The sequence below is a fragment of the Gossypium raimondii genome, chromosome 8 (assembly GCF_025698545.1).
Source record: "Gossypium raimondii isolate GPD5lz chromosome 8, ASM2569854v1, whole genome shotgun sequence".
Classification (NCBI taxonomy): Eukaryota; Viridiplantae; Streptophyta; class Magnoliopsida; order Malvales; family Malvaceae; genus Gossypium; species Gossypium raimondii.
This window is the reverse complement of record NC_068572.1, coordinates 53,627,363-53,647,605: the sequence shown is the minus strand read 5'-3', so window position 1 is coordinate 53,647,605 and position 20,243 is coordinate 53,627,363. Positions and strand designations below refer to the sequence as shown.

The window sequence follows — 20,243 nt, the reverse complement described above, 5'->3', positions numbered from 1 at the left end:
ATTCTTATAACTTTGTATATCAGGATTTTATAGATGGGACCAGTTCCATACCATTTCAGAAATAATATTTAATGCAATACATTACAGTTACAGCCTACAATTTTAACTACTTCAATGACAGCCAGCTCTTCTGAAGATACCATTGGATAATACTGATACAATTGAATAGGTAGAGTAGTTTTCTTAAATACACACATGGAGCAGAAACCAGTTCTTAGAATATGATGTAAGAAATGCGGGTCAACTACCATTCGGCTACTATTACCACTTGCATCCAAATGTATCGGATGTCTCGATATAAAACTACATAGATAACAAAGAATGGAACAAGAGACTTGAGGAGCGTTGTTGTTAAAGGGATCTTGGGTGTTGACAAACAAAACATGTTAGTTGTTTTTGTATTTGTAAGAAGAATATATGTAGGATGCTTGGTTTTGGCGTTTTCTAGTTGAACGAGTAATTATGACATTTCAAGCATAGTTGAATATTTTTTTCCAGCAGATGCAAGCTTCAATAAACAACAGGATTCAACTAATGGAATATTTCTCCTAAAAGATGCTTTAGTTAGGCATGTAGACTTTGGATAACAAAAATGATTTGGACCAAAGCTTCTGGATTTATGCGTTTATGCTTTTTACATTTGGCTACAATTGTGTAATGGAATACTTGCCCATAATTCATATGTCATGTCAAGATTCTTCATGTTTAATACTGTCATCAACATTTAGAAACTGAGTTGTCATTCAAAATAAACATGTCGTGTTTGAGGTTAAGGACCAATCCTATGGTTGATTTTTTTCTTAAGTCAAATGTTTGTTTTGATAAGTTCCATTCCCCGACATTATCATGTTGTAGTTAGTAAGAATTCTAACCTTAAAACTGATGCGATTTATATTTAATGCATTAATTATTTTAATTTGTTAAATGAATCAGATGATTATATTATACATGATTTTAAAAAATTTAACAAAAAATTATTATTAATGGTGCACTATCATTATTTCAAATGTTTAACGTGTTGAGTTATATATGCAAACTATGTTATGGACCTATGGGGTTCTTAGGGGGAGAAATTGTGGTGTGACAGTTAACGAGCCAGCCCATTGGGTGTTTGGGTTGGTCAGTTGGATTGAAATGGGCATGAAATTCAATTAGGAGCAAGCATATTTAGGAAGACCATAATTCGGTTATAATCATGTTGTCAACAAGACAAGCCACCTAAAAAATGCCTATAAGCAGCTCTCCTCTCCGTTGGCTATTCCCGAGGTGGTCATCGGATGACCTACTTCCTACATGGTTTGTCTACATTCAACTTTTCGATCTTTGTAGAAGGGTTTTAATCACCTGTCTTTGAGGTAGAAGTCAACTCAGTTATCTCTATAAATAGATTATTTACATCCTTCCCCCATCCGCCTTTGTGAACAAGCTACTCGCTTTTCAAGTCACTTGTGTCTCTATACGTGAACATTCCCTTAAAAAATCTTTGGGCCACCTAAGCATGATAACTTTATACTTCAACAAGAGATAAAAGACCCAACATGCCCCACTATGCTATGCTTATCCTATAAGTTCTCCATGACGACAAAACAGGAGGAATAAGAGGGAGGGACCTAAGCTCACCTAATTAGCATTCTGCCTCTGCAGCAACCCCTCATTTATATACTCTTCTGGTTCTCTGCTAGTTGAGGTGAATCGACCACCTTTGCTTCATCGCCTTCTTCTCTCTAGCTATTTCCTTTTTGAGATTTGTATGGACAAACCCCGTTTTAACTGACCTGATTGACAATTTGTTTAAATTGATTTTGGTTCATTTAGATTAGTTCAATTAAGTTGGCTTTGAGTCCTGTTCTAGCACTCGGTTAATGCAATCCATAACCGATCCACCGATTGAATCCACTTATATTTATTATTTTTAAAATATATTAAGATATAGGTATTATTTAAACTACTCAAACCCAAAGCCCAATGGCCCAACCTAGCCAACAACCCATTAATACCAGCCCAACATTTTAATCCAAAACCAACCAACTTAAAGCTTTGACTGTAAAAAATGATGGATTAAAATGAAATTTGGCAAACTGAAGATGAGATGTTAGAGTTAGTGAGGGGCTATTCGTGTTAATGGATTTATTGCCCATCACGTTCACCATTTTTGGCTTCAAAATGATAGGCTTATGGTTTTGAATCCATGAATAAAAAAAGGTTTGTGAGAGTAAAAGCAAATACAACTAATTATGAAATGAAGAATAGCCATGTTCTATCGGACTGCTGCCAATTTACCTTTTCTTTATTCAAACAATATTTTATTTATTTTTTATACAAAATAATATAATAATGTGAAATTTAAATGAATAAAATAAGGTAATATTTATTTTTGGATTCCAGTAATCCACTCCCTGACATAGACATGCAATATGACCCCACTTTGATTTTAAATCAAATGTTTATTTTTTATTCTCATTTCCCATCTTCAATGAATTAGGAATTAAAAACAGACCCACCAAAATAAATAAATTATATATAAACCTTTTCAAATATAACTATAATAAATTTACTATTTTTTTTATTTACACATCCTTGACAAAACTAAATTACTATTTCACACACTACAATTTAAACCTGCTATATGGATTTTGGGATAAACACAAAGGTTGTCATTACTTTTTACTTAAATATGTTAAATTTTGTGAATTGTGTCTTAATTCAATAGGTATGAATGTTTTCAAGTGCGCTAAAACGCATTACCCTTTTATTTATGGGTTGAAAAATGGCTATGGGGTTCTAGGCATTGTGTCAACAAAAGCAAATATGATCAGAACCTACAATGAAATTGTTTAAATATATATATATAAGTTAAACTTTTATCATATCCAAATAAAAAGAAAATTTATTTTTAATTTATATTAAATAAATTCATAATAGCCCGATTATGAAAGTGTTTCTATTTTAGTCACTCAACTATAATTTTTATTTAAGCACTAATAATTTTTAATTTTAATTTTCTTGGTCCCACTATGGTTAACTTGAAAGGTGAAGTGATCTTTTATAGGTATAATAATAATTTTAACCCTCCAATATTTATATATTCTTTTAATTGTGTTCTAATTCTAAAAAAGTAATAAATTTTGAACCTCGAAGGTTTGTACATTCCATCAATTTATTCCTAATTCTAAAAATAAAAAAGTTATTCAAACTATTTTCGATCAAAATTCTGAACTTTTATAAACTGAAAAACATTTAAGTATATATAAAATAAAAAAATTGAAAACATTAGTGAAGAGCATTTTGATTTATGATTTATTTATATATTTTAATGTATTTTTATCAAAAATAATTTTAATAATTTTCTCTTTTTATTTTGAAAACTTTAGTTAAAATTATGACTAAAATATTAGAATGTTTAAACATTGAAGAGAGACAAGTAAAAGATCAAAACACTTTGATTAACAATTAAGTAGCAATGTGGCTAAAGAAATAAAATTGGAGAACATTAGTGATTAAATCAAAAACTATAATTAAGAAATGAAAATAGAAAATTGAATTGAGAAATTATAAAAATAATGGAGATCATCACCGAGTTGGGATTAAGCTTGTTCTTATCTTAAGTTAATTTGTTTAATATTAAATAGAGGTTTGGCAGTCAAAGGTTGTGGTCCATCCATTATCACCCATTCTCCATAAATTTAATTTCCTTCTTTTGAAATTTTCAAAAGAAAGCTCCGCCTTTATTTTATTTTTGTTAATGAAAAAGAAATATTGGACACCTCACCAATGTGTGTGTTAATACATATAATTTTAATTTTAACAAATTAAATAATTGAAAAGAGATGGTGGTTTCAGATCTATTCTAGAGAAAAGGAAATGTAGATTAAAATTTAATTTAATTTCTCCAAATTATTTGTCTCTTTTCTCATTTATTCCAAAATCGCCTAATAAAATATACAAATTTACACCATGCTTTGTTCTATGTTTTCAATCAAATCAACACAATTTCGAGTGCCCAAAGTTTTATTATATCTTTTACGTGATTCATCATTTCATAATTTATTCATATATATCATGCATATCAAGTTAACTCTTTATTTTATGCAAATAAGTTTACGATAGATTATTAAAATTATAATCCAATGATCGGTTTAGTACCTATCACAATAAATAAGGCATTTTAGTCCTTATAGTGATTAAAATGTTTAAATATACCGAGGTCTTTCTACTCTTATGAAATTTTAATTTTAATTTTGTACCTTAATTTCCACATATTTGAGTCCTTATATCTTTTTATTTAATAATCTTAACCTATTCGTCTAATTTTACAACTATAAAAAACTTTTTAGTCCTCAACATTTATATTTTTTATCAATTTTATCCTTTTTTAAAACTATATAAAATTATTAAAATTGATTTTGTTATAAAATAAAGAGAGATGGAGAGAATAAATAATAAAGAAAATATGAAAGCAACAGTGAATGAACTTTATTGATCAAAAGGGATGATTACAATGCTTCATCAAAGTCTCTATTTATAGGGATAAGAAGTATAAAAGAAATAGAGATCTAAGTCTAATAACTATTAGAATTTAAAGTATATCAAAACTTTCTCTTTATCATGACGGACATCCACTTAATAAGATATTCATAACACTCCCCATTGGATGTCCATTGGTAGATAATGTGCCCCGTTAAAACCTTATTAGGAAAATCCCTGTGGGATAAAAAACCTAACGAAGGAAAAAGAGTACACAATCTTTTATTACAAGCTGCCTCGTTAAAAACCTTTACCGGGAAAACCCAATGGGACTAAACATTGATTAAAGGAAAAGAGTACAACTTGCTTTTAGACCCCCCTAATGGCAATATTACATTACATCTTTGAGTCGACACATTCCAATCTTGTGTTGTAGTCTTTCAAATGTTGAAGTTGGCAATGCCTCAGTAAAAAGATCTGCTAAATTCTCACTAGAACGAATTTGTTAGACATTTATATCACTTATTTTCTCAAGATTATGGGTGAAGAATAATTTTGGTGAAATATGTTTCGTTCTGTCACCTTTGATATAGCCACCATTCAATTGAACTATATATGCTGCATTATCTTCGTATAAGATAGTTGACATCTTTTCCTGTAAAGGCAAATTACATACCTTCTGGATATGTTGGGTTAATAACCTTAGCCACACACACTCTCGACTTGCCTCATGCATTGCAATTATTTCTACATGATTTGAATAAGCAGTAACTAATGTTTGCTTTGTTGAACGCCATGATATGACAATATCCCCACATGTAAATAAATATCCTGTTTGAGATCGACCCTTATGTGGATCCAATAAGTATCCAACACCAGCATAGCCGACTAATAGGGATTTTGAATCATTTGAATAAAATAACCCCATATCAATAGTCCCTCTGAGATATCTAAATATATGTTTAATTCCATTTCAATGTCTACGTGTTGGAGAAGAACTGAATCTTGCTAACAAGTTTACAGCAAAAGCTATATCAGGTCTTGTGTTGTTTGCAAGATACATCAATGCCCTATGGCACTTAAATATGGCATTTTAGGACCAAGAAACTCTTTACCATCCTCGCAAGGACGAAATTGATCTTTATTCACATCTAACGATCGTACAATCATCGAAGTACTTAATGGGTGTGTTTTATCCATGTAAAATTTATTTAATATCTTTTCCGTATAAGTTGATTGATGAAAATGAATTTCATCTTTTAAATGCTCGATTTGTAAGCCAAGACAAAACTTTGTTTTTCCAAGATCTTTCATCTTAAATTCTTTCTTTAAACAAATTACTGTATTTTGGAGCTCTTCCGGAGTTCCAATAATATTTAGATCATCAACATAAATAACAATTATCACAAAATTTGATCCAAACTTTTTTATAAAGACACATGGACAAATTAGATCGTTTTTGTAACCTTCTTTTAATAAGTATTCACTAAGACGATTGTACCACATACGTTCAGATTATTTTAATCCATATAAACTTTTCTTTAATCTGATCAAACAATTTTCCTGAGAAACTCTATATCCTTCAGGGATTTTAAATCCTTCAGGGATTTTCATATAAATTTCACTATTAAGTGTGCCATACAAATAGGTTGTAACAACATCCATTAGATGCATGTCAAGTTTTTCACGTACTGCCAGACTAATAAGATATCTAAACGTGATTACATCTACCATAGGAGAATATGTCTCTTCATAATCAATGTTGGGCCTTTGCAAAAATCCTTGTGTTACAAGTCGTGCTTTATATCTTACGACTTTATTTTTTTCATTTTGTTTTTGCACAAATACCCATTTATATTCTACCGGCTTTACACCTTTAGGTGTTTGGACTATAGGTCCAAAAACCTCACTTTTAGAAAGTGAATTCAATTCTGCTTGAATTACATCTTTCCATTTTGGCTAATTTTTTATATTTCTACATTCATCAATAGATTTAGGCTCAGGATCATCATTTTCTTTTTCTACTTCAATAGCAACATTATATGCAAATTTGTTGTCGAAAACTATATTTTTTCGGTTTCATCTTTTCCCCGAAGTTATATGACTTATCGAGATCTCTTCGTTATCATCATTTTCAGGTACCTGAATCTGTTCTAGGGTTTTATGATTATAATTATTTATATCTTTGGCCTCTTCTTGAGAACTTGTCTCCATAATATAATCATCTTGAGTATTTGCTCCTTTCCTTTTACGAGAATTTTTATCTTTGGAACTAACGGGTCTTTCACGCTTCAGGCACGAATTACTTTCTTTTGCACTAACAGTTTGCCCTATTGGGATATCAATTCGTATTGGAGAATTTTCAGCTGGTATGTAAGATTTTGTAATTCTCTTTAGGTTAGTAAATAAATCTGGCAGTTGATTGGTGATATTTTGCAAATGTATAATCCTTTAAACTTCTTATTCATATTGACTAGTACGAGGATCTAATTGAGATAATAATGATCCATTCCATGTAATTTCTTTTACCAACTGTATTTTCACATGGAGGTTAGATTGAGACAGTGTGGGCTTCTTTCTATCTCCTTTAGTGAGGATGACCAAAGCTTTGTGCGTTTCCTTTCCTTGATAATCGATGGCGATTCCCTTGCTAAAAGTAGCTTTTGAAGGCTAGCTTGAAGTTAACAGGTTTGTTTTCCCCCTTTTTGTGTTATATTGTGTTGGTTTCTTTTTTCTTTTTCTAGGGGGCACATAGCTCAATCGAGTTGCCCACGATAGCAAGGGATAAGAAATAGCTTTAGGAATCAATGGTTTTTAAGCAAGCTTTGTGTAACACCCATAACCTATATTTTTCCCCGGAACAGGGTCACAGAGCATTACCAAAATTTACAGACTCAAATACAAACATTTCATATCATTTTACATTCATATCATAAAACAATCATAATCACTCATATTGTCCCTTATATGAGCTCTCGAGGCCCAAAATACACATTAAAATTAAATCGGGACCAAACCAGAAACTCAAAAAAAATTTCAAAAAATTTCAAAATTTTTTCCAAGGTGTAGGGGACACACGCCCGTAGTATAGACTGTGTGTCACACACAGCTGAGATACACACCTGTGTCTCTGCCTGTGTGGACGAAATTAGGTCATTTCCAAGGCCACATTTTTCACCCAATTTGTCTTCCACCTACATTAACACTTTAACACATTCACAAGCCAATATAAAACATTCAAATCAAGCCAAAACTAGGTCATATGCATGACATATCAATACATATGTTTAACTATCCAATTTACTAAAATAACCATACATACATATTGGCATATTTTACCATTTATATCATCACAAAGCAATCACTAACATGTCTATATGATTTTTTACATTCATCCATTTTAAATACACACCAAACATATTAAGGCCAATTTTACATATCAAAATATACAATTTACAAGTCATACCAATGACTAGTTTTCAACCAAACACATGCATATATACATGCCATCATTGGCCAAATTTAGCCTATACATGCTATCATAACCAAAAGTAATTTAATATTTATACCGAAATGAGCAAAGGATAGTGTGATGATGCTCCGACCAACTTCCAACCAATTCGAGCCTCTGAATTACTATAAATAGGAAAAATAAAACAGAGTAAGCTTTTAAGCTTAGTAAGTTCGTATAACGGGAAATTAACTTACCATTCTTTTACATCTAATGTAAGCATACAAAATACATCAAAAGCAATTTGACTAATAGCCTAAACACATACTTCATCAAACATGTTAGTCGTTTATTTCACATGAATATCTAAAAAAAATGTATGAGCTCATCAAATATCAAATTCCTATTTATTTTGTGTATATACGAATAATGATTCATTTCAAATTCATATATTTTCTCATGTCAGGATTTTGCCCGTTGAATCATTTAAAATGTCAATGGATACACGAGTAGTACACATAAGGTGTACAAAACTATAATCCGTCAATTCATATACATGAATGCTCATGCAAACATGAAAACGGGAAGCTTTTTTGAGTCATATAACGGGAAACTCATGTGAGTCATGTAACGGGAAGGTCATTCGAGCCATAATCGGAAAGTTCAAGCGAGCCAATATCGGGAAGCTCCGGAGAGCCAATTAATTGGGAAGCTCATAAAAGAGCCTTTAATCGGGAAGCTCCGAAGAGCCATATATCAGGATGCTCATAAGAGCTGCAGTGTGTCTACAACACATGCATGATCACAACCAATCGGAATGCTTCAAAGAGCTATTAATGGGAAGCTCGCAAGAACCATTTAACGAGAAGCTCATGAGAGCTAATAATGGGATGCTCTTTCGAGTTATGGTGTGTCTACAACACATGCATGATCACAACCAATACGAGAACCCTGTATCCATCGAATTTCATTTATTCAAACGGGACTTAATGCTTATCGGTCATTGTCGGATATGCGATTACTTTTATATACATAGCAATAATACAATCACATACATACAATTCAAGTTAACATTTAAACATACAATTTAATTATACAAACTTACCCCGACAAGTGTTCGTGTACACAAAATCTCCCAATCTGACATTTTTTCTTTTCCTCGATTTAACTTCGTATTTGGTCTATTCGGATCTATATGAATGAATTTAACATTAATTTAATACAATTCATATTCAATTCAATCCAATACACATCTTTGGCAAAATTACCATTTTGCCCTTATACTTTTAATTAATTATGATTTCGTCCCTAGGCTCGGAAAATGAAATTCATGCAATTTAATCCTTATTCCAAGCCTAGAAAATTTATATATATCAATAGCAACCTATGAATTCCATAAAATTCAAAATTTTCCATGAATTCAACATCTTTTCAATTTAATCTCTAAGTCATTATTTCATCAAAATTCTTTAACAAAATACTTTTAAATACCCAATAACATCTCAAATTCATCATCTAATAACTAAAATCATATAAACTTATCAACGGTAACTTCCAAAACTTTCAATAAAATCAAAAACTAAGGTAAAGGTTACTTTAATTGTAACAATCTCAAAAACATAAAACTTTCAAGAAACGGGTAAGGATTTGACTCACATGAATCAAAAATTGAACAACCAGCTTAACCCCTCTCTCCCATGGCTGTTCTTGGCCGAATTTTATGAGGAAATGTCTAGAAAATCTTTAATTCCAATTTTATTTCATTTTAATTTGGCAAAATTTACAATTTTGCCATTAATTGGTTTTATTTTATTAATTTCCTATGTTATGCCGCCTCAGCCATTTACTTTAGGCATATTTATGCCTTAAGTCCCCCCTTATTTAATGGTTAAGCTACTTAATCACTTAATTATTATAATTAATAAGTTTTGCACCTATTTTTTAATTTAGTCCTTTTTAATAAATTAGACATGTAATCGGTAAAATTTCTTAACGATATTTTCATACGATATTCCTATCATACTATAAACCATAAAATAATATTAAAATAAATTTTCTTTCGACCTCGGACTTGTGGTCCCAAAACTACTGTTCCGATTTCACTAAAAACGGGCTGTTACACTTTGTGCACCTTGTTTCGATTTTGATCTTTGATCTTTCGTAATTTGATATGACAAATTAGGTTTTCCCGGTACACTTAAGGAGCTTATTCTAAAGCAAAGTAACGTTTTTTTCGTAGTTTTTAGGTTTTAAGTGAACAAGTGTAAATATCTCGTTTTTACTCATTTTGAGACCCAAATTGGCCAAAAAGTGTCATTACGGGCCCTAACATATGGTTGAGTGATATAGAGACGTGCTGGAGTCTAAAATTGAGCAAGAATGACACCAAAGGAGAAGCAATAATACTTATTTCATTTTATAATATTAGAAATCACCATACCCACAATATACGTGGAGAAAATAAATATTTGACATATAAATATTATAAAGAAAAATACATAAAAAGAATTAGTTGATGTTCATATTATATATAAAGGAATTATTAGTTTCAAATATTTTTAACATAATGATATATGCAAAATATATATTTTATTATATAATTACATATTTATTAGCTTTATTTTATGAATAAAAGAGTTATTAATTAAAAGATGAATTAAAATAAAAATGAAAACAATATATTTCTTAATTAAAAAACTTGAAACAGTATGAAATAAAATTACAAATATGTTTAGTAAAGGAATTGAACACAGGTCTCGATGATAAAATCATTATTATTTAACCATTTAATTAAGAAAGTTAATATGTTAAAAACATTCATTAAAAAGAAAAAAGAAGAAGCTTAAAAGAACATGAAATAAAAAAATATAAATGTGAGTGGGAGAAGAATCGAACCTAGGACTCAATGACAAAACTACCAACATTTAACCATCCGATCAAAAAATTTGATTACATTAAAAAAGTCCAAAATTACAACTTAAAGGTAAAGCGCATCTAACTGGACACCTGTACAAAAAACACACCCTCTTAAAAAGGCCTATTTCCCTAAATAAAATTAAAAAAAAATAACAGATTCAACTAATTTAGCCAAGCTTATGCATTAACAATATTTTTAAATTAAAGTAAAATGAAAAATGCTTTTGGGAATTTCACATTTTTAATGTTTTGAATATTTTCTTTTCCTTTTTTCTGGCAAAGCAAAAACATGATATTAAGAAGCCAATAAGAAAGTTATTGCTAGGTTAAACCCAACTTTATATTTTTAATTTTCTTTTCTAGACAATTTCTTCAAGCTTTGGCAACCTAATTTTACTTACCATTTACTCAAAATGATATATGCCCCACTTTCATTGTCCTTTAAAAAAGAAAAAGAAAAAGAAAAATAATTTACCCACTTTCTTTTTAAATTAAATTTTTATCTACATGATTCCAACCAAACACAAATATCATTATCCTAACATAGTAAAATAATTAATGATTACAAATAATAATATTTCATTAAAGCCCCATTATTGAATATTTCCTTTTCCATTATTTTATTAATCTTATAAAGGTTAAATTAGCTTGACAACAAAAGCAAAATAAAATAAAAAACATTTCTTTATTATATTTCATCATTTTCCTTTCATTTTTATTTTTCTTTCTCTAAAAAAAAAAAAAAGTTCAAAAAGAATTTTGGTAGCCCTCCATGGTCCGTGTATGAGTTTAAACTGAAAGGAAACTTGTTTTAGCTCCAAAATCAATTTTCAAAACCTGTGTTAGTGCCAAAAACTAAATCTTTTGCTGAGTTTCAAGTTAAAAGTTGATATCTTTCAACTTTGTCTGTTTCGGGTTCTTTTTTATTGTTAAAAATTAGCCTTGTTTTTAGCTGGTTGAGCTGAAAATCCAAATGCGTTTTTGATAAAATCTCAGAAAGTTTTTAGTTTTAACTATGGAGTCAAGAGAAGCTGTTACTAATACTAATATTAGTACTAATACTACCACCACCACCACCACTACTACTACTACTACCACTGCTGGCGTAACGGTGGTAGGATCTGATGCTCCATCGGACTACCACATAGCTCCAAGGTCTGAAAACTCGACCCAAAATCCTAACCCGGCTCCTGGATCCGCTCCGCCGCAGATTCCTCAACAACCGGCGGCTCAACAAGTCCCTCAGCCTGTTGTGGTGCCGGGGATGCCCTTGAAGAAGAAGAGGGGAAGACCTAGGAAGTATGGACCGGATGGTTCAGTCACTATGGCGCTCTCTCCAAAGCCTATATCAACGGCTGCCCCACCTCCAGTAATCGATTTTTCAGCCGGGAAGAGAGCGAAAGTGAAGTCGCCGATATCGTTTCCGAAGACTAAGTACGAGCTGGAGAATTTAGGTGAGGAACTATTAGTCATTTTTGGTGCATACCCTTTTCGAGTTCCAATTGATTTTTCTGGTTCTTTCCATCTTTAAAAGATGGATTGTTTCACTTCAGGTTGTTTTAAAGTGTTTTTAGTGTGTAGGGAGAAAGGGGTGGGGTGTCGAGTTGTGATAGTGTTGGTGTTGGGTAGAAGTGGGACCTGAGAACCGTGACTAGATATGGCCCTAGTTGAGAGATCTCCTGATAAGTGTGTGTGTGTGTGTGGTGGTAGTTTGTGAAGGATAGTGAGAGTTTTTATGGGGTTGGTAATATGGGAATGATGGAATCTTCTTGTTCCTACTGTCCTTTGCCACTTGGCATGCTTTATTGGAACTAATTTTTGTGTGTGTGTAAGGTACCCCTCTTTAAGCACCTGCTTAAATCTGCCAAGTGATGATGAAGAGACTTGGATATGAAACCTGTCTGCTATTTGCTGGCTGATATTATTACTAGATGGGGGAGAGCCATAAAGTTTGCTTTTATGCTTTGCCTTGTGTTGTTGGCTATATGTCAGTTTGTGTGATTCTTTCCACCATGTGGTGAGTATGAATGTATACGGGGCTTGGTTTTTTGATTACTTGCATCTACTTTCTTTGATTTCAGCTGTGCTCTTATCTTTTGAGCTTTGAATTAAATGTTAACAATACACCGGCATTTGTGTTGTTACTAGTTTAATTCTCTGGTTTGTCCTCCAACCTACCTAAGTTGTAGGGAGCACAGCTTGAGTACCATGCCTTTAGATAAGTTTCATGGACTCCCCTGGATGCTTATAATAGTCTTGCAGGATTTGAGCTAGGCAATGACCTTTGAGACATCGATGCTTGTTGTTTTTGGTTTCCTGGTTTGACTAAAATGCGTCGATCATGATTCTTTGTAGGACGCTTACTATTAATGCACTCTAAGGGCGTAGCACGTCCCTTCCAATGTGTGCATGGAAGAAGAAGATCTTGAGATGTTTTTGGTAGAATTTTTGTTTCTATTAAACCATTTGTGTTCTCCATTGTTTGATTTTCACTTTTTCCTTTCCATTCAATTTGATTCTGTTCTCTTGAAGGATGCCTCATCAATGTCCATCTTTGAATAATTATCGTCTGTAATAAATATAAGCTAAAAGTAAAATTTGAGAGGGCATCTTATTTTAGGTCTCACAGTTAAGTAACCTCTGAATAAAGAAAGAAAGTTTTCAACTACTGGGTATCTAATATCTACAATATCAATAATAGTAAGAGTTATGATGTTTTATAGTACAAACTTTCTGAGTTAATCCTTGAACTTCCGGATTATTGGAATATTGAGCTTAATACTGTTCATAGGTTTGGTTTATCAGGAGGATCTCTTTAAAAGAGACAACTCCTACATCTGGTTTCTGGCTTGGTAAGACTTTGCTTTTTGTAGGTGAATGGGTTGCATGCTCTGTCGGTGGTAATTTTGCGCCACATATCATCACTGTTAATGCTGGTGAGGTATGATGTTAACATAGCTGTTATCTTGAAGTTAACTTACATTCTCAATAAAGGTTGGGTGAACTTCTATTTAGAAAATATATGGTTTGAGAATACTGTTTTGTCATCATGATGTTTAGCCAATATCAAGGGAAAAAAACTTGTTAATATAGTACAATGGTGATTCTTTTTTGTTGCTTTAGGATGTCACGATGAAGATTATATCATTTTCCCAACAAGGGCCTCGAGCTATATGCATTCTTTCTGCAAATGGAGTGATCTCAAGTGTCACTCTTCGTCAACCTGATTCTTCCGGAGGTACATTGACATATGAGGTAATACACTGTTTCTCTTCGATCCTAGATTGGTTACAATGTCACTTTTTGAGTTGTCTAGCTCTTAAGGAACTGTTCATACAATTGTTGTCTTGAAAGTTGAATACTCGGTGAACATATAATTTGCTTATAGTTTATTGATTAATGCTTTAATGAAGGATAAACTTAAATTGTTGCCTTTCTAGAAATTTTCTTGATAAACAGTGGTCAAATATTACATGTGATGTGCACAAGTGAGTACATAAGCAATTTGTTGCGGGTTACGTCTTTTCCTTCCAGAGTTACGTGATGGTCTGAGCTTTCAATGTCGATTTATGCTTGCCATTACCTATACTTGTTATTTCTATTTAAGAAAACTTTTGAGCTAAGCCGTGTTTGTCACGATAACCAATATTTGCTTTGGGGGCAAATATAATGCTATCCCAATTATTCAGAATAATTGTTTCAAAAGTTACAATCGAAGGATAAAGTCTTTCTTTTATGGTAGACATTGGGCTATGTTTTAGTACGAGTCATCAGGCTTATTCGCTTTCTGCTGACGGTTTACTAGTTGACGTGGATTTGCCGTGAGCATCTTTACTCATGCGCTAATTTGCTAAATCCGGTGATTGGAATTAGTGGCTGCCTGAAGATCATGCATTTTGGCTGGAATATGTCATTGATCTGCCTTAATCTACTTGCTTAATCTGCATATATCTGCAGTTTGTTTCTTTTATCATTCATCAGCAAACACCTTATTTCTTCTCAAATTTCTTGCAGGGTCGTTTTGAGATACTGTCCTTGTCTGGTTCGTTCATGCCTAATGACACTGGAGGAACAAGAAGCAGATCGGGTGGGATGAGTGTGTCATTAGCGAGTCCAGATGGACGTGTTGTAGGTGGCGGAGTTGCTGGTCTCCTAGTAGCTGCTGGCCCTGTGCAGGTTTGACTTCTGTTTTGTCAGTGCCACTGAAACCCTGGTGAAGACAGAAGCTCTAAATTTCTTACTTTTGGTTGTTTCTGAACCAGGTTGTGGTGGGCAGCTTTCTAGCAGGGAACCAACATGAGCAGAAGCCTAAGAAACAGAAGGATGAGTCTTTTTCAGTTGCCACACCAGTGGCTGCCGTTCCTGTTTCCAGTGCGGATCCAAAATCAAACATCACTTCATCATTCCGCAGCGAGAGTTGGTCTCCGTTGCCTTCTGATTCAAGGAATAAACCGACCGACATAAATGTATCTTTGCCTGGAAGCTAATCTAAATTTCCCAACCTTAAGGTTCCAATACTGACACCACAGGCAATCAAAGTAAATTTGATGAATCCCATTCTCACCTTGTTTTACGTGTAAGCTTATTTAGCTTCTCACCAGTACCAGCATGTTCATGTTCCTTGGGGTTTATTTACCCTATTTATTTGTCACCATTAGTTTAGTCTAGTCAGGTGATTAGATAGCCTTATCCAGCTGTTGTGTCAAGTAGAATATTTTGAATGTAATGTTTACTGAGAGAGTTGGCCTTTCCTCGAAGTGATGATGGATTTGTTTATGGCTTGTTTATGTAGCTTCAACTCTGTTCTATTTCTGACCGATTCAAGTGACTCAGCTTCAAATGCATTTTAGACAACAATATCAGCAGAAAACCATGAGTCTGCTATTATGAAAAAATTGTAAATCAAATGACTAATTCTAAAACTGTGCAAATAAACCAAATACGATATAAAAATTTTATTACAGCTATCATCCCATTTGATAGGGAAATACTAAAGAACACTAACCGAGGCCTGCTCCTGCATCTGTGCAAGGTGCATCTGCCTTGATACGTAGTCTGACAATACGATCAATGAGTCCATATTCAAGGGCTTCTTGAGCATTGAAACGTTTCATGTTGAAAATTACCAACTACTTTATTTTTTAGTTTTCTCTTTTGTAAATTTTCCTTTTGTAATCAAAGAGTCTATATTCCCTTCCGCTCATACTCTATACTACCCTTCCTCCCCACCCCCGCTTGGTATCAGAGGTGCCGGTGTAACGAGTTTCTGGAGAAATAATATTCTAATATTCATTGTAAGTTTTTATCTTTGATTTACATTTCTATTTGTTTCACAGTTGTTTGTTTCAAAACCTATATCTGTTTATCTGTCTTCTTGTTGCCGTTGAGTCCAGGGAGGACGTTAGGCGTTGTGTGAAGACATTAGAATAACAGGCCGGTCTTAGGTACCCGAGACAAACATTATGGAGCAAATCGAGTGTCAGTTTAAAGATAAAACTTGTGATCATATTACGCATATAGACTCTAGAAATGAAAACAACATTTCATCTCTGAGTAAGGGTATTAATAGTCTTGTTGATATAACTTTTTTTTTATTTTGGTAGGTTATTTAGTAAAGTAAATTCAGAGAAGAAAAAATAAATAACTTAGGAAATATAAAAGATTTAGACTTAAATCATGAGTCTAAAGAAATATTAACTAGTGTTAATAATAAATTAGATTAAGTTTTAATAATAACAATATCGAGTCCGATGTAAATTTAGGTCCTTTATATTATGGTAATGGTCAAGATCATATTTTTGTTTTATCGATGAAGAAAACACTTCATCGATGAGTCGTCATCTATGTTAAAAATTATAAAAACATAAAAAGATGAAAAACAAAAGAATATGATTTCCAATCCTATAAAACACTTATAGAACATTGGAAAGAAAAATTTACTAATAGTAATGATCAACTTGAAAGAGTTGAATATTTAAAATTAATAGAAGAACTTTATGAAAAACATAAAGATCTTTTCAAGTATGTTCAATTATCATTATATGTTAAAATATAATGATAGTAGTAGTTCAAGTAATTCTGAAAAAACAGAATTATATAAGAAACAATCTGATGAAGAAAAAACTTCAACAGATCAGGATGAAGATATAAAAGTCTCAACTTATAATTCCGATGAAGAAACCACTTCATCTAAAGATGAAAATATAGATGTTCCAGAACCCATGGATACTGAACCACCAGATCCATATAGGAAAAGAAAAATAGAGTCAGATAGTCAAACAGATGATTATCTTAGATTTTCTAATAAAGATTTTGAATTTGATAATGAAAAATTTAGGGTTTTTGGTAATAAAACCGAAAACATAGCTACTGATGATGTAAAACCTGAATACCCAGGTGAAACGTCAAATCAACCTGTTCAACCAAGAATAGATGATTTAAATAAAAGAAATGTTGCCCAAGGAGGAATATATTTAGATTTAACTAATACTCCTATATCAGACTATGAAAAAGTTATAGATGATTGGGCACAATCAATGACTATTGTTGTAAACAACAACAATTGGTCAAAAGAAAAGTTTTTAAACTATTTTGTTGGAACTTTTCAAGGTGTTGTTCTTCAATTTCTTAGATGATGGGAAGAGTCTATATTATTTTTAATATTATAGTAAAAATATTACATAATATTCCCTTCCGCATATTACATACTTCTGACAATTATATTATTATGTAATTATTTTTAAACTATTTTGTTGGAACTTTTCAAGGTGTTGTTCTTCAATTTCTTAGACGATGGGAAGAGTCTGAGAAAGGAAAAGAACAAAAGGAGCTTTTATTAAACCAAATAGGATCTCCTAAAGACCTTTTAAAAGGATTAACCTCAATTCTAAAAACAGAATTTTGTGGTTATTGTGATAAAAAAGATCAAGATAGTGTAGCTAGTTACATACTCTCAAAAATAAAATTATGTGATATTAGGTATTTAGAAGAATTTTCTAAAAAATTCATTTATGAATATCAAAACTTAAAAAATGAAAATATAGAGTTTTGGAAAAACCAATACTTCCATAAGTTACCCCACCTTGGGATGAGATATGTATAAACAAATATGTATCTTACTTAGATAAGCCTTGTAGAAACTCGTGGCTTTCAAAAGAGAATATAGATACTATAGGTAATAGAATTAACTTTGCAAAAGAAAGAATAACTTTACATTGTTTGCAAAGTAAAGCGGCTAAACAAGTCAAAAATAAGTTAAGTCATAAATATTGTTCTAAAATTTTAGAAAATGAATGGGAATTTGGGTGTAAACAAATATATCTCAATACTTATAAAAAACGTAAAAATATAAATTAAGAAAATAGAAACCGGTAATAAAAATTCTCTGGTAAAATCAAAAAGTGGTTAGGAAAAGAATTCCAAACCAAAGAAACAAATTTGTAAATGTTTTATTTGTGATGAAGAAGGTCATATAGCTAGTAGTTGTCCTAAAAGGGAAAAATGCTAGAAAAATGATAAAAGTATTGAAGAACAAGATTTAGAAGTATGTTATCAAAATGAAACAAATCTCAAGAAATTTTATATGAGTTAATATCGAATCATTTACGATAGTAACGATGGATATATATTTATGTTTAATATAAGAAGCGGTTCTAATAATCAATTAGAAGAAATTCGAATCTGAAAAATAGGATATTAAATTAGGCAATTTAATCGGAGAAGAAAAGACTTTTTCGATGAAATGATAGAAAAATAAATAAAAATCATATTTCTAAAGAAGAAATATATAAGATCTCTAAGTTCAAAATATGGACTCTGAGACATATAGAAAAAATTAGCGGTAACATCGTCGCTAAAGATACAAGAGGAGGATTAACAGAAATTCCTCTCTTCACTAAAGAAAAAATTAAGAGGATTAGAAAGAAATATCCTCAGGTTAGATATATTCATTTAAGTATAATCATGATTACTATAAGAGCTTTATTTAGAAGAGGTCATGATATTCCTATAATAGCTGTCCTATTAGACAAAAGATTTGAGAATCCAATAAAAGCACTTATTGGAGGTATTCAGTCTAATTTACATACAGGCGTAATAGGATTTAAAGTTAAACCCAATTACTTTATTTCTATTACAGATCCTCTAATAGAAGAGTGTCTTTGCCTTAGAATTCAGACAAAAGATTCTGATATTAATGATCTGGCAGAAGATCTAGCAATCAGCTGGACTTCCATTAATGAATATACAAATACTGCTGAAGTAGAAATAAAAGAGATTAATAATAAAATTATTGAACTCTTTGAACCAAACAGGTTTACTACTAAAATTCAACCAAGATTATTAGATATAAGAGATCTGTCAATTCCAAGAGATTGAATGATGGAAAAATTAATAGTTCTAGTACTTCTAAACCAGTTAGTACTATTGAATATATGTCATCGGGTAATAAATTATATTTTAAAAATAATTGTATAAATAATACAAATGAAAATTTAGTATTACCTCTAGTTCTCAACTGGAAGAAGAAGAGGATAATATTAGTACAAATAGTACACCAACAGAATAAAACAGTTTAAATTCCTATATTTCCTACCGATCCTAGTAATAATTCTAGAAAAACTAGAATGGAAGAAATTCAAACTTCAACAATTGATAAAAAGTCAAAAGTTGGAATAAATATTAAAGTTACATTTCAATTTAGAAAATATAAAAATATTCTCTAAATGCTTTGATTGATTCTGGAGCTACTATCGTAGTTGCAGAGAAAATGCATTCTGTAGAAAAATGGGAATTGGTTAAAAATCTATAAAAATAATAGGTATAGATGGTAGCAAAACCATTATAAATTATAAAGCTAAAATATACCAATTTACATAAACAATGTTAAATTTGTAATACCTAAAATATTATGTTTTCCTAATATGAAAGGAGACATAGTATTAGAAAATAATTTTATATGTATATATTTACCTTTTACTATAGACAAATTCTATTTGGCTATCAGTAAAAGAAGATTTTATGGAAATTCCACTAGAAAAAGATAATAAAGTAGTGTGTAATAAAAATTTTACACTACTAAAAAATTAATATTTGTGATTTATTACTAATATTTGCTGATTTTTTGAGCATGCCTTATGGATAGAGGTAAACAACCTCTAATAGTTGGTGAATGGACAACCGTTCACAAAAAACCCAACAAAGGGAAAGCAGAATCAAACTCCAAAAAAAGGATTTGTACCTGCACAAAAACCATTTTATCCTAACCAATGATATTATGTGTCTTATCCAATGGTAAACCAACCACTTGGAACAAATATTTTAAATTACCCTATGGTAAATCAACCAATGGGAAATACTTTTTCATTGACCTCAAACACAGTGAGTCAATTAAATTGGTCCCAAAATCCGAATT

The 20,243-nt window shown here is 31.5% G+C and overlaps 1 protein-coding gene and 1 long non-coding RNA gene across 2 annotated transcripts; one reads left to right on the top strand and one right to left on the bottom strand.

Moving 5' to 3' along the window:
• Positions 1-11,577: 11,577 nt before the first annotated feature.
• Positions 11,578-15,643, top strand: LOC105792130 (AT-hook motif nuclear-localized protein 1). The gene is made up of 5 exons (XM_012620542.2): positions 11,578-12,285; positions 13,705-13,772; positions 13,955-14,086; positions 14,846-15,007; positions 15,094-15,643. Exons 1-5 carry the CDS (start codon positions 11,847-11,849, stop codon positions 15,316-15,318), a joined length of 1,026 nt encoding a protein of 341 aa, XP_012475996.1. The 5' UTR covers positions 11,578-11,846; the 3' UTR covers positions 15,319-15,643.
• On the bottom strand, positions 15,598-16,421 carry LOC128043099 (uncharacterized). Its single transcript, XR_008198805.1, has 2 exons — positions 15,837-16,421; positions 15,598-15,664 (listed from the first exon to the last, which is right to left on the bottom strand). It is a non-coding gene; the product is annotated as an uncharacterized LOC128043099 (long non-coding RNA).
• Between the last annotated feature and the right edge of the window lie 3,822 nt (positions 16,422-20,243).

Excerpts from the sequence above, each read along its gene's own strand:
- LOC105792130 (XM_012620542.2), top strand. The coding sequence starts at position 11,847 with ATGGAGTCAAGAGAAGCTGTTACTAATACTAATATTAGTACTAATACT. Across the intron at positions 13,773-13,954 it reads TCACTGTTAATGCTGGTGAG|GATGTCACGATGAAGATTAT; the intron begins GTATGATGTTAA and ends TTGTTGCTTTAG. Across the intron at positions 15,008-15,093 it reads TAGCTGCTGGCCCTGTGCAG|GTTGTGGTGGGCAGCTTTCT; the intron begins GTTTGACTTCTG and ends TTTCTGAACCAG.